We start from the raw sequence: 14,090 nt of genomic DNA, 5'->3' as shown, positions 1-14,090 counted from the left end.
GAGGGAGCTGAGTTGGAGCAGAGAAGTTTGAGTAAGAGATAAGGAAGAGAGGTGCCGAGCCGCGCCGAGTCCTCCGCCGCCGCAGCGCCTCCGCTCCGCCAGCTCCGCCCGCTCCGCCCGCTCCGCCGGCTGCAGTGGGACTCTCCGATCCGCGAGGGCGCGGCGCGGCCCGGCGGCGGCTGGCTCGGCCTCGGCGGCCCCCGGGCCCCGGTCTCCCACTTAGCCACAGCTCCGGCATCCTCTGTGTGGGCTGGTCACCAACTGTACAACCACCATTTCACTGTGGACATTACTCCCTCTTACAGATATGGGAGACATGGGCGATCCACCAAAAAGTAAGAGGCTCTTTTACCTTGTGGGGATCGGTGTGCTGGTCTGTGCGGGGGTCTCTCTCAGGCACGGGTGCCAAGGGCTGGCTTCGGAATTGCAGTCATTGCCTGGAGAGACAGAAAGAGAGAGAGAGAGAGAGGAGGTGGCTTTTTCTCGGTGCCGCCACGCCTGCATGCTTTGCTGTGGGTTCTGATCTTTGGGAAACTGATCGTACCTTCTGTCTGAATTCGCCTGTGTGCCCTCCAGAGCCCCAGCCTTCTGGTGCTGAGTGGGGGTTCCCTCCCCGGGAATCCTGAGCTCCCCGAGGAGGTTATTCTGTTGCAGAGGTCTGCCTGCACGTACAATACCGGGGATGTGAAGTAGCATTAGACTTGCAAAAGAGAACGAGTGACAACTGTATTGATGTGTGCTCTTGCTAACAATATCCAGTCCTAGGTGCTATTTCAGAGCCTGCTTCATGGAAAATATAGACATCCCTGCGTTCACTTAACGCTTCTAGTCAAAACCTTTTCTTTGACTTGACTTATCCATAATCTTTTCCAGCGGTTATGGCAAAGAGGGAGGAGGGAGGAAAAATGCAAAATGAACGGGTTTGATTGCGTGCTAGGCTTACAAATGTGGACTATTCAAATCTGCATTTTACATCTATTCCGCCTCCTTTTAAAAATGAGTCAGGGTTTTGATGGCACACTTCAATTACCATCTCAAAGTGCAATACTCTTTAAAGAAAAAGAAAAAAAAAGAAAGGGGGGAAAAAAAACAACTCCCAGAGTACGCCCTATAAGAGAACGACACTAAAAGTGTGTTTATCTCTGTAGGAAGTAAACGGTTAGTCAATCATGTATTTATTTTCATTTCAGAAAAACGTCTGATTTCCCTATGTGTTGGTTGCGGCAATCAAATTCACGATCAGTATATTCTGAGGGTTTCTCCGGATTTGGAATGGCATGCGGCATGTTTGAAATGTGCGGAGTGTAATCAGTATTTGGACGAGAGCTGTACGTGCTTTGTTAGAGATGGGAAAACCTACTGTAAAAGAGATTATATCAGGTATGCCCTTTATGTACCGCGTCCTTCATTGTGTGAGATTTCCCTGCACCCCCCCCCCCCAGCTCCTTATTTTTTATTTGACGTGGCTTTGCCTTTTTTGCAAAGTTGGCCTTAGTGGGATCCAGCGTGCCAAAGTTACCCTGAACCTGTATGACATAAATGAAACTATGCTGTTCATCTCACTTTTTAGGGAACCCCCCACACACACACACAATTCGATAGTGGTTTTCCTAATTGTGTGGTCATTGAAGCTTGTGGAATGGGGCTTGGAATTTGTGGGGCTCAGGTTAGTTTTCTCTTCTACTCTCCCCTTTCCAAAACAAACAGCAAAAAACGTAAAGGTGGGTAATTTGGGGTTTCTAAACTTCTTCCAAAAGGTGGTGGTGGTTGCATCCTGCAGTGTTTTTCATTTCTACATGTTTATTTCAGCTCAGTGTTTTCTTAGTAAGTTACAGTTCTTTGGAGATACCAGTGTAAGGGGCGGAATAAAAGTTTGATCCAAACGTATGTAAAGATACATTTTGAAAGAGCAAATAGGCTTTTACTTCTAGGCTAAGAGTTCCTACGTAGAACAATTAAAAACCAAACCAAATATTCTCTGCAAAAATACCGGAAATTTAATCTTTTTAAATATTAACCCTTTGGTGACATCTGTCTTTTCTTTCTTATCTTATCTGAGCTGATGAATTAGACAGAGCAGATCAAATTGCCCATCATCTGTCTGCGAACAATCGGTATATTTAGATAATTGAACAGCTTCCTTTCTCACATTAAAATCTGGTAACTGATAAAATGAGCGAATTGCCCGTACTGACAAAGCTAAAACCACATAAGAAACTTTCTGAGGTTTTTTTTTCTTTCCATTTATTCTGAGTTTTTATTTCATGCTTTGCTAATCGCAGATTTTCTCTGACCTGCCTTAGGAAGCCAGTTGAAGTTTTTTAAAAAAATTGTATCGTTTCAATAGCAAACAGAAGACGTTTCAATAGCAAACAGAAGACGTAACACTTTTGCTAGTATGTTAAAATATATCAAAATTACATTTTAAAAAATTTCTCTAGTGGCTATTAATAAGAAAGTAGCTTTTGTAAGTTGTGGAGTTTCTGGAACTGAGAGCTTATAAAGTTTAGGCAAGATTTAACTGTACACTCACAATTTTTTCTGCTCACTTAGTGCCCAAGATTTCCCAATTCTGATTTTAAAATCATGAAAGTGGAAAGTAGGGTCTTGATGGCTAGAATTGAACGGTGCAAAAAAAGTTTATGAATACTTGGCTGGAGGTGGGGGCCGAGTGGGAGGAAACCGGGGGAGGGGACCCCGATGAAGGGGGAGGGGTTTTCCAAATTGTTTGGTCACAAGCAAGGTGAGGCCCTCGTCCTATGAAATGGAAGATCTCAGTTAGAGTAGGCGGAGGGAGGCGAAACTTTTGAATCTACCTTCTAACCTCTGACAAATGAGCCTTTTTCATTGTTTACTTGATTGGTGTGTGAGCCGGAGGTCCTGGGGAGGGGGAGCTCGCTCTGCACCTCCAACAGCATCCCCTCCTCCTATGGAGACGTTGTTTTGCTCAATCGCACACGGACCTGCCTGTGCCCAATTCTCCTTACTCGTTTGTAGAAGGAGCCAATTGCTTTTACCTTTACCTCTCCACTATCTCACCTCGTGTGTGTGTGTGTGTGTGTGTGTGTGTGTGTGTGTGTCCTTTTGAAACTGCAGGAAAGCAGGAGGGAGAGATCATTTAGCTTCCCCAGTGCTTTTCTCCCCTTAGGGGAGTGAGGTGCTGCCTCCCCGCTTTGTGTGGGTCTGTTCGCCCCTTCTGCCTCCCTTCCCTTCCGTTCGTAGGAATGCCCCCCAGCTTCTGTTATTGCCGATACACAGTGAGGGGGCCAGGGCAGTGCGGCTGACGAGAAAGCTAGGACGCTTGTCCCTGGGTGAGGAAAGGTCAGCAGCGAGAACGTTAGCAGTGGGTCTTTGCAGTTTTCTGGCTGGTTTGGCTCTCAAGCACACTGCAATAGAGCTACATCCACGCTTAAGCCATTTGGGAAAAGATTGAGGGAGCAGAAGCAAATTTTAAAAATAATAATGAAAGGGAGACTGCAGGGGAAACTTTCTGTTAACAGTGTTGCCCGCGGAAAAGCCTTCAGATCCTGGTAAAACTGCAGCGGACTCTGCGGAGGGGGGTCTGGAATCCCTCTGGTTTCATTTTGTTGTTCTGCCTGTGCATTTGTGTGTGTTTGCAAACCGTGTGGGGCGACCGTCTCTTTTCCTCTGGGAAGGAGGGCTTTTTGGCTGCAGGTTTAGAGACCTTTCTAGAAAGTGTAGGGCCCATGGCTACCCGAGTCCCCCCGGACTCCTTCCCTTCCAGGCCTGCAAGGGCCTCCCCGTGACTGCTCACTGGAACCGCGGCCCAGGGTTCAGAGCACGTCAGACATTGGTCCTCGGTGCAGACCGGGCGAAATCTCAGAAGCGCGGCCGAGACACGGATTCGCAAGAAAGGAAGAGGATAAGAAAGAAAGGGAGAAGGAGGGAGACCGAATCACACCGTTCTTCCCCTCCCCGCTTGTCTGCCTAGTGCCGATTTCGATGTGGGGGCTCAGGGCCTTGTGGCCCGGTAGTAGTCGGCGCTTTCGGGCGGGACGGTGTCGCCCGAAGTGACCCCTGTCCCTGTGCTTCTACCCCGCCCGGCCCGCGCAGGTTGTACGGGATCAAATGCGCCAAGTGCAGCATCGGCTTCAGCAAGAACGACTTCGTGATGCGCGCCCGCTCCAAAGTGTACCACATCGAGTGTTTCCGATGCGTGGCCTGCAGCCGCCAGCTCATCCCCGGGGACGAGTTCGCGCTGCGGGAGGACGGGCTCTTCTGCCGCGCGGACCACGACGTGGTGGAGAGGGCCAGCCTGGGCGCCGGCGACCCGCTCAGCCCCCTGCACCCGGCCCGGCCGCTGCAAATGGCAGGTACTCCTCGGCCCGGAGGGAGGCCGGCTCGCTGGCTGGCGCGGGAGGCGCCTCAGGCTGGGCCGGCCCGCCCTCGCCCAAGCCCTGCACGGCGGCCACCGTGGCCCAGGCCCCGGTAGCCGCCGGGCGGTCGCCGGTGGCTGTGGCGGCGGCGGCGGCGGCGGCGAGGCCGGCAGTTAACTGAAGGGCAGGGGGTGCGGTTTGCACCGCTCCGCTCCGGCTCTCTCGCCGCCAGGTTCAATGCACTCATTGTCCCCTGTCCCTCGCCCAGCACACCTGCGGGTCTGTGTGTGTAAATACGGGTACACATGAGTGTGCACCGCTTGTGCACACATGTACACAGAGTGCTTCAACAGCACAGCCCCAGCAGTACTTCAGTTCACCTTGGCCTCCAAGCTGTGGCTTACCGAAAACGGGCATCGCTCCCTCCAGGTGCTCGCCCTGCTGCTGCCTAATTAAAGGGGTGGAGTTCCGGCCCGGAGCTGCCTCCTCAACCCCGTGAAGGAAGTTTAGGTGGCCTTAAGTCATTTAGCTTCTCCAATCCCCTTTCCCTGCCAACTGCCCCACACTCCAAAACACGCTTAAAATTTATTTGTATCCTTTTGTGAGAAAATGAACATGAAAAGATACAGTCTTGGTAACTGCAGGCCTGCACAGAGCTGTAATTTAAAACTGTCAACAAGCTAATCTGCAGTAATTGCCTTTTAAAGGGAGCCTGCCTCTTTAAACCATTCATTCGAAGTGATTTGGTGAGAATTTCATCTTTGGGGCCTGTGGCTATAACACTAAATTGACCCCATAGGTGTTGACCTGACCCTGGGGGGTCTTGGAAGGTGCAGAATGTGTACCCTACAGATCAGAGGGCCTTACGGTGCCCCTCCCCCCCAAGGAGAGTAGAAACGGCACCGACCTCCTGCAGGAGGAGGCCCCGGGTAAGAAGGCAGACAGTGTTTTCAATCCTGCCTTCCAGTGGCGAGCAGAGCTGCCCCAGTGCACTTTTAAAGTATCACTTCCCACTAAACTCCGGCTGAGAAAAGTACATTTCACCCCCTCTGTTTTCTGGCAGCTCCAAGAATTCGATCCCTCCCCCACCCCCAACCCCCCACCCCCCAGGATTTGGGACTTTCTCACACAGGGGCAAAACCGGAGGTGGCAGCTCCTGTTGGTTGGGTGCAACCTGTGCTCTGCTCGTAGGGAGACAGACGAGGCTGGAAGAGGGGCCCGAGTCAGGAGACAGCACTTCCCGGCTTCCTTAGCTAGGGCCCAGGCAGCTCCACGGAGCTCATTTTCCTTTGCTTGGGGTCAGCCCATTTCAGGAACATCCAGGTAGATTTAGTTCTAAGCAAGGTCAAGGACTGGAGGGGTGATGGAAATAGGAATCTCTTCAGCCCCTTGACAGGAGAGGCGCCTCCGGACTGAAGTTAGAGAGTTCCGGCCAAATTCTCCTGGGCATTGGCCTTCCCCGTTGCAGACATCCGGGCTGGCGTGGTGTCTCTGGGTGTCACTGGGGTGTTCTGTGTTACCTTCCCTGGTACCCTCCGTGACCTTCGCCCAAGGGACCTGGGGTGGGGTCCTTGGTATAAGCTGGGCCCAGCCTGGGTGTGAGGAAAGGCGAGGAGGGGGGAGAAACAGTTCCGAAGGATGCCACCCCTGTTGCAAACAGGGGGACAGGCCCTGAGACCTGCGCCCCTCGGCTACCGCTGTGTTGACAGAGCGGACGGAATCTGCGTTCCGGTGCGGATTACTCAGCTTTGACCTCTGAGATTAGAGAGCAAGATTTTTGCCACTGCCGCCCCTGCTTTGTCGAGGCTGCAAAGTACCAGCCATTGGCCATTGTCCGGGAGCGGCGGGTGGGCCAGCACCCCGGCCTGCGCTCACGGCGCCCCTTGCCCCGCAGCCGAGCCCATCTCCGCCCGGCAGCCGGCCCTGCGGCCCCACGTGCACAAGCAGCCCGAGAAGACCACCCGCGTGCGGACGGTGCTCAACGAGAAGCAGCTGCACACGCTGCGGACCTGCTACGCCGCCAACCCCCGGCCCGACGCGCTCATGAAGGAGCAGCTGGTGGAGATGACGGGCCTCAGCCCCCGCGTGATCCGGGTCTGGTTCCAGAACAAGCGGTGCAAGGACAAGAAGCGGAGCATCATGATGAAGCAGCTCCAGCAGCAGCAGCCCAATGACAAAACCGTGAGTGCCCCGCCGCCGCCGGGCAGGGGACCAAGGGAGGCCGAGGAGGCGCGCCAGGTGTATGCTGGCTGCCTAGGTGGGCTGGCTGGTGCACGGCGTCCAGGTCTCCCTCCCACTCGGAACAGGAGCCCTGACAGGCAGCCCCCCAAACCCCACCCAAATCTCAGGGAGAGTCAGTGCTGGGCCGGCCTGCTGGTAAAAGGGGGTACTGCCCTCTTGAGAGCTGGAGTGGGTGCCCACACCCCCAGCTTGCATGGAAGGGTCCATGCCCTTCAAATGCATTTCCACCCTCCACAGCAACCACTGTCGGGCAGGCGGCCGGCCGCAAGGCCAGGCTCTGGTTTGGACACTCAGACAGGGCGGACCACTCCTTGGCTTCCTGTGAAATCCAGAGTTTCAGGGTATGGGTCACCCTGGGGGGGTCCCCTGCCTGCCCACCTCCCATCCCTGACCCCCGTGCCTGGCTAGGTCTTATGCAGCACCTTGAGGCCTGTGAGTGTCCCCCCCCCCAAGGTGACCCACAAAAACAGGGCACCCTCTGCTCAAGGTCAAGCCCAGGCCTCCGGAGATGTCAGGCCCCTGGCACTACTATGCACGGTCATCCCTTGTCTGCTCCAGCACCCACCCCACAGGCCTTCTGGTTACATTAACCTAAAGAGTTCCTTTTTTTTTTTCTTTCTTTTACTGCTTTGGCCCTATTTTTAAATGCCATAAAACCTGCTGTCATTAAACTTGGCAGGCCGGCCAAGCCTGAGCCAGGGCACTTTCTAGGTTGGTTAGTGCTTAAAAGCACAATAGCAGCCAGACCCAAAGGCTCGAGGGTGGGGGTGGGCCCTGCAGGGAGAGCCGCCTGGAGAAAATCGAACTGAAACTGGCCAGGAGGCCACCGCGTCTGGAGGCCGGAAGGAGGCCTGTCCGGCCTCAGCCTTCCTGGTGGCCCGGGCCGCTGGCGGAGGGCTAGGGCAAACCGTGAGAAGAACGGCAAGGAGTTAGAGCAGATTTGGGGTTAACGTGGGATCCAAGCAGACCTAGTAGTCCAGTCCACAGAAGCAGAAAAACAAAACGCAGGAAAACAAAACCCAACTCCTGCTCATATCCATACGCGCAGCAGATTACTGAGTCAATAAAAGCCACAATATAGATAAGATAATACCTGGGTATATTTGTTTAACCCGTGCAGACAATGGAGGGAGGGAGTTTGCTCATTAACATGTTGGGATGGGGGGGGGGTGCCTATTCACAGAATATCCAGGGGATGACAGGAACTCCCATGGTGGCTGCCAGCCCAGAGAGGCACGACGGCGGCTTGCAGGCAAACCCGGTGGAGGTGCAGAGTTACCAGCCACCTTGGAAAGTACTGAGTGACTTCGCCTTGCAGAGTGACATAGATCAGCCTGCTTTTCAGCAACTGGTAAGTGTCCGTTCCCAGGGTGAGGGGCTGAATCTCCCACAGAAAGGAAGGAGATTCTGGTTTAGCTGCTACACAATGAAAGATGGGGGGTGGGGGCGGGGCAGGTGCCTCCCAGGCCCCAGGGTTGGGCAGAGATGAAGTAAAGAGAAGGAGGAAAGCTCACAAGAAAAACAATCCTCCTTGAGTCTTTTTTTTTTTTTATGAGAGTTCATCATTTGACCATGTAGGCTGAATTTTTTGTCAGCCCCGCTTTGATGGATTAGTTTCGAGGTGCCTAGCTAACTAGACATGCGTGGGAAGGCGGCAGGTTTGCAAAATCCTGCCTCTTGGAGCGAGAAGGGGCTTTAGAGATCACCTTGACATTTTAATCAGCAATTAGTAAATTTCCTCCCTCCTCAGCCCCTGGAGAAGGGTATATTTAAGGGCCTAAATCAAGGTGATTGTCATAATGTGGACATGTATGATCCGTGTCACTACCAGTCGGCAGCAGGCATGTGTCGGGTGCAGTGTTCAGACATATCAGGGGAGAGTTCAGGGATTCAAAGATAAGGTGGATGCTTGTTGCTACTACCCCCCTTCCTGGGGCCTTTCGAGTCGAAAATGTGGGACTGCTTCACCGTGCTCGAGTGTAGGAGTCCCAATTGCATGCTCCGTTACGTACCGTGGGGTGTGTGCGCAGCAAGGGGAGCGTGAGTTCTGCCGATGGGAGAGATGCGGTGTGAAATCCCGTGTGGCACTAATGTGCTTTGCACACCCAGGAAAGAGCACATGGGCTCCCCTTTCGCCTCCAAAAGGCTCAAGAGTCCGGCGAAATAAGATGATTCAGTATATGAGGTTAGCTTTTTCACCCCCACATTTTCCTGGAGGGCCTTTTCTGCTCTGCGGCAACGCCGGGGCGGGGCGAGGGGGCCCGAGGCAGCGGGTACAGGCCTTGGCCCCGGCTTCTGTCTGCAAGTGACCCAGCCCAGGAGCAGTGGAGAAGTCCCTCGACCTCCCCATGGGAAAGTTCAGTAGGGCAGATTGGAAGGTAGACTCTGGACTTAGGAAAACTAACTTCCTTTAGTCAGGTGAATCTCAGAGCTGTTTCAGGGAGACCCGGATCCCAGAAGGCAGGTAGGAGAGGGTGCAGGGCAGCTCCTGAAACTTTGGGGACAGGCGCCTGCAGGAGAAGTGGGAGCCCTGGCGGGCAGCGGGTGAGGGGCTGGGCGGGGAAGGAGCTTTGCAACAGCGACACAATGCTTTCTGGGCTCCAAAGCAGCCAGGTAATTTATCATGCGATGATGTTATAATATACGGGTCTCCTCTCGGAAGGAAGAGCCTGATTTAAAGAGAGAGAAGGACAGAGAGAGGCCGGCCGACGGGCAGCAGGACCCACAGGGAAGACAACCCACGCTGTGGTCCCTCCGAGGAGTTCGTCCCTGTTCTTCGGAGCCTCCTCCGAATCCCCCACCACACGGTCCCGAATTTTCCCACCGGAGAAGGGAGGGTTTGGGGCGGGAGACCGAGAGCTCTCCGCTCCCTCCAGGGCAGCTCGCAGCCGGCGGGGCGATTTCCTTCCGAGCATGCGTGGTGCAGTCGCCATGCCGTTTTGCAGAGGGAGACACGTTAGTCCTTCAATCATTGAAGGCGGCCGTAGTATTGGGAATTCAGTGTCAGTTAAAACAGAGCTCTTGGAAGATGGGAACGCGAGAGGATTTCTTCTCCAACTCCCTTCCTTGCGGTTGTGGGCTTTCTGAAAATTGAATCACACACCCGGACGTCTCCATCTGCCTGTCTGTCCACCTACACACTCAGATGCTTGTATGCACACACACGCGTAGGCCTTGGTAATCCTTGCACAAACACGAGCAAAGCCGCGTTTTTTCACTTCTCCACCTTCCCCGCAGGTCAACTTCTCCGAAGGAGGGCCGGGCTCCAACTCCACGGGCAGCGAAGTGGCCTCCATGTCCTCGCAGCTCCCGGACACGCCGAACAGCATGGTGGCCAGCCCCATCGAGGCGTGAGGGGCGTTCACGCAGACGCGTTTGTCTTGTTTTCCCCGTTGGAGACGGTGGGAACGTATAATGTTGAACTCTGGAAAGAAAAGTATTTAACGACCCAGTCCGCGAGAGCTGAGTTGAGAAGTGAATGCTCCAGGAAGTGCACGAAGTCTGTTTGAATGACAAGGTAATATGGTAGCAACACTGTGAAGACAATCATGGGATTTTACTAGAATTACAACAACCAACAAACACCCGAACCCAACATAACGCTATCCAATGACCTTAGGAGTACTGAAGGAGGAAAAAACAAAAACAAAAAAAAGACGTTTTTGAAACGTAGAGGATTTTATATTCAAGGATCTCAAAAAAAAAAGCATTTTCATTTCACTGCACACCTAGAGAAAAGCAGAAATAGGGATTTTGCAGACCACCCGATTCCGAACGGTGCTGTTTCCGTACTGGTCGTTGGCTTGCCCACCGGGAGCTGCAGCGGAGGAGCAGGAGGAGAAGCCGGCCCCCTGGCTGAAAGCGCCCTTTCAGGAAGGTGGGGCCGCGACGTCGGTGTTCTCCATGTTTTCCGTTGACTTGAACAAGGGGTTAATTGAAAGCCTGGGTCTCTGAGCATGTCCTGTAGCTGGTTTCTTTTTTCCTTTTGCCCCTCCCCCATTTTTTTTTTTTTTGAGATCCGTCCTCTATCAAGAAGTCTGAAGCGACTTTAAAGGTTTTTGAATTCAGATTTAAAAACCAACGCATAAAGCATTGCAACGAGGTTACCTCTATTTTGCCACAAGCGTCTCGGGATTGTGTTTGACTCGTGTCTGTCCAAGAACTTTCCCCCCAAAGATGTGTATAGTTATCGGTTCAAATGACTGTTTTCTCTCTCTGGAAATAAAGAGGAAAAAAAAAAGGAAACTTTTTTTTTTGTTTGCTCTTGCATTGCAAAAGTTATAAAGTAATTTATTATTTATTGTCGGAAGACTTGCCACTTTTCATGTCATTTGACATTATTTTTTTTTGTTTGCTGAAGTAAAAAAAAAAGATAAAGGTTGTACCGTGGTCTTTGAATTATATGTCTAATTCTATGTGTTTTGTCATTTTTTTTCTTAAATATGTGAAATCAAAGCGCCATATGTAGGATTATATCTTCAGGACTATTTCACTAATAAATGTTTGGCATAGATAAATAAATAAACGCAATGATCCAGGGTCCCTCTTTTATATGTTTACAAGGAAGCCGTGAAAGTGTCTGAAATGCAGTGCTGCACACGCACGGGCGGGGGAAGTGCCAGTCTGTGATGTTCCCCTGCAGATAGTAAAGGTTGAGCTGCAAGTCTGCACTGCAGTGGCGGGACCAGCTCTCGGCTGCAATACTGTTGTTGGGTTTGGACAGTAAGGTGCTGTGCACCGGGCTGTTCCCCGCCTTCCCCGCCTCCCGTCTGTCTTCTCACCCTACCCCCACCCACCCCACCCCAAGTAGGAAGACGGTCCTGCTTCAAAAGCGTTTTGATTCGGAGTCACTATTTTATTTTCTTAGAGCAAGTGCTTTCTTTATACCCAAGTCTCCCGCTTAGGACTGTGGAAAGGACCCATATTTCAAGTATAAGCTCGCGCTCAAAGAGAGGCGTTCTGCCTAGCCAGTGAGGTATGACCACTATCTGCCGGGGCGGCTGCCGGCGGATGGAGAAATGCTGCTTTATTGGTGCAGGAGGAACAGGCCTAGGGAAAAAGGGTTCTCTCAGCCGTTCCCAGATCAGTCAGCCCCTGTGTCTCCTTGCCTACCCCTCCCTAGCGCCCTCGGACCCCCACCCCTGTCTTCTCCCACCCGGTGACAATTCCGAAAGCCTTGGAGGGGTGACTGGCTGCGTCTGGGCGAGCAGTGGGGGCTCCATGGGGGACCCGCCTCTTAGGGATGGGGGCCCAGGGGCGCTGTCTGCAGGCCACGTGGACTGGTCCTCTAGCACGTTTCTCCCCTGGCGTTTTGCAATAGTCCCCGTGTGTGCCAGCCGGCACCCGGGCGGAAGGACATCGCCCAGCCCCAAGTCAGGCTTCTCCGCGCTTCTCCGTTTGTGGGTGTGGAGTTGGGGTTTGGGCCTCCACCTTGTCCGCCGTCCGCCCCTCCCCCCACGCATAATGCTTTGACTCTTTAGAAACTGGATTCATATGTAGGGCGCGTGTAATGCCGTTTTAAGTATCCGAGAACTCGTAACAAATACGAAAGCTAAGGTACCCTAATCCCTTGTCTGTGGCAAAGGCCTGTCGGACCCCTGCCAGGGAGCTGGGCCGAGGGCAGCCCCGGGCTCCCAGCTCCCCAGGGCTGTCCCCCTTCCCCAAGCTGCGCAAATCGGGGGAACCAGGCTCAATTAGGCTTTTGTTCGGCGGAGGTCTACGGAACGGGCTAATTACAGGCTCTCACGTGGTGTCAGAGAGAAAACAAACTTTGCATTGAAAATGTTGCCGTGCATTAGACATGCTCGTTGATTACTTTGATTGTTGTGTCTAATTCTTGACAGAGGGGTAATAATTTGGCTCGCGGTAATAATGGTTTGTGTTCTGCGGAGAAAAACAGGAGTTGTGTCTTATCTCGCCCAGATCTTCTCCGGGCGCCCTTTCCCCGTCTTTGCCTTTTCTTTTCTCTCCCTCCTCTTCCGTGCGTGCACTGGACTTGACTCTTCCAGCGTCCCGTCCACAATCTCTACTGGTCTGCCTCTTCCGTCCAGGATTCCTCGCCATCACACCTGGGAGGGCTGTGGGGTGTAGTAAGGAGGGGTGGTCACGAGTGTTGCACGGCTGCTGATCGTGGAGCCCTGGCCTTGGAAGCCCCTTCCCCAGCCATGGAGCTTGGGGGACCCATTGGACTACTTAGGACCTGGAGATGGAAAAAAGGGGGAAAATAATTAGGGCTTGAGTGCAATGGGGGGACTTAGGTGAGGCACACATCTTGGTGATGCTTTATCATCCTGACATTTATTTCCAAGATTAGAGCTGGGGGTGGGGGGAGGAGGTGATATTTTCCATATATAGATGTCAGCCTGTTCCGAAGTCCACAGCTTGAATTTAAGTACAGTAATTTGGGAGGGGAGTGATGAATGATTTGGTTTCCCTTGCCAGGTTCAAGATATTTGTTGCCTGATGGCTGAGAGTGGATTGATGGGCCGATGGCGTTCTAGTGCTTGTATTATTCATAGGAAAGGTGTGTTCCCTTCTAGACTCCTCAGCATGTGCTCTCCAGTGTGTCGCTGAAATGTCTTCTTGTTTGCAAACCATCTCCTGTGCACACCCCTTTCTCCCTGCACACCTCTGGAGACAAGAGTTCTGAGCTGTGTCTTCCGATGAAACTCCTCCCGTTTGCCATTACCTTTGATCCTCCCTCCCCTTGTTACTCTGAATTCTTCCTTCTGGACATGATGACTCATTTCCTCCAGCTTCTGCAAGCGAAAATGTAGTGCAGTGGGAAACATCCAGGATGCTCCCCTAAATCAGAATCTGCACCGGGGGTATCTATCCTCCTACCGAGGACGGGGTTTCCCCCTATTGTTGCAGAGCGGTGACCTCCTGTTTCAGTCCACCGTGTTCCTCTTCTTCGCACGGACCTGCCCCACCTTTCTTACCATTAAATATGGCCCTCTCTACGTTGGTTGGAGTCATACCTTTGACGATATTTTGCCTTTATTGAAATAATATTTCTGCTTCTGGGACAGTCAGTTCGTGTGAGTACCCACTTACCAGCTCCCAACTTGTGTGGAATTCCATAGTGGACGGTGCTGCTGCTGTGCCCCCCCCCCCACACCCGGATTGTTGAAGCGATCGAATTGGCCTTTTCTCTGGTCTCTCTCAGCCTTCTGACTTCCAGCCAGAGAGGCAGTGTGATGTTAAGGGACCTAGAAGTACTTTGCGTTTCCCTGGCACCGTGGTTTTTAAGCCATAAGGTCTTTCTCATTGAACAATCTCATAAGTCCCATGTGGATTCACTTAGGCTCTTCCTTTTTCTTGAGGAAAAAGAGGGAAAGAAAGTTAAATCTGGGTCCAAACCACCATTAGAGCCGCATTCGGATGGAACCCAGCTAGTTAGGGTTTGTAATCTCACCCCTAATGTAAGTTAACTAAGGAGAAATACTTGTTTTCCTATTTGTCAAGTTCAGTGCAGCCAACTTTTTTAAAGGATAATTCTAATCTGAATTA

General features: G+C 52.5%; 1 protein-coding gene across 1 annotated transcript; it reads left to right on the top strand.

Moving 5' to 3' along the window:
- The first annotated feature begins 51 nt into the window (after window positions 1-51).
- Window positions 52-11,078, top strand: ISL1 (ISL LIM homeobox 1). The gene is made up of 6 exons (XM_045839918.1): window positions 52-335; window positions 1,191-1,380; window positions 4,075-4,334; window positions 6,232-6,518; window positions 7,762-7,929; window positions 9,816-11,078. The coding sequence occupies exons 1-6, from the start codon at window positions 308-310 to the stop codon at window positions 9,930-9,932; spliced, it is 1,050 nt and encodes a 349-aa protein (XP_045695874.1). The 5' UTR covers window positions 52-307; the 3' UTR covers window positions 9,933-11,078.
- Window positions 11,079-14,090: the final 3,012 nt, after the last annotated feature.

Source organism: Phyllostomus hastatus, unplaced genomic scaffold (assembly GCF_019186645.2).
Source record: "Phyllostomus hastatus isolate PE091 unplaced genomic scaffold, TTU_PhHast_1.1 phas_contig_329, whole genome shotgun sequence".
Taxonomy (NCBI): Eukaryota; Metazoa; Chordata; class Mammalia; order Chiroptera; family Phyllostomidae; genus Phyllostomus; species Phyllostomus hastatus.
Note: the sequence above shows the minus strand (reverse complement) of the source record. Positions and strands in the feature narration are given on the sequence as shown.

Bases quoted from the DNA above. Each gene is read 5' to 3' on its own strand.
- ISL1 (XM_045839918.1), top strand. From the start codon at position 308: ATGGGAGACATGGGCGATCCACCAAAAA. The intron at 1,381-4,074 runs GTATGCCCTTTA...CGGCCCGCGCAG, and splicing joins TGTAAAAGAGATTATATCAG to GTTGTACGGGATCAAATGCG. The intron at 6,519-7,761 runs GTGAGTGCCCCG...GCCTATTCACAG, and splicing joins AGCAGCCCAATGACAAAACC to AATATCCAGGGGATGACAGG.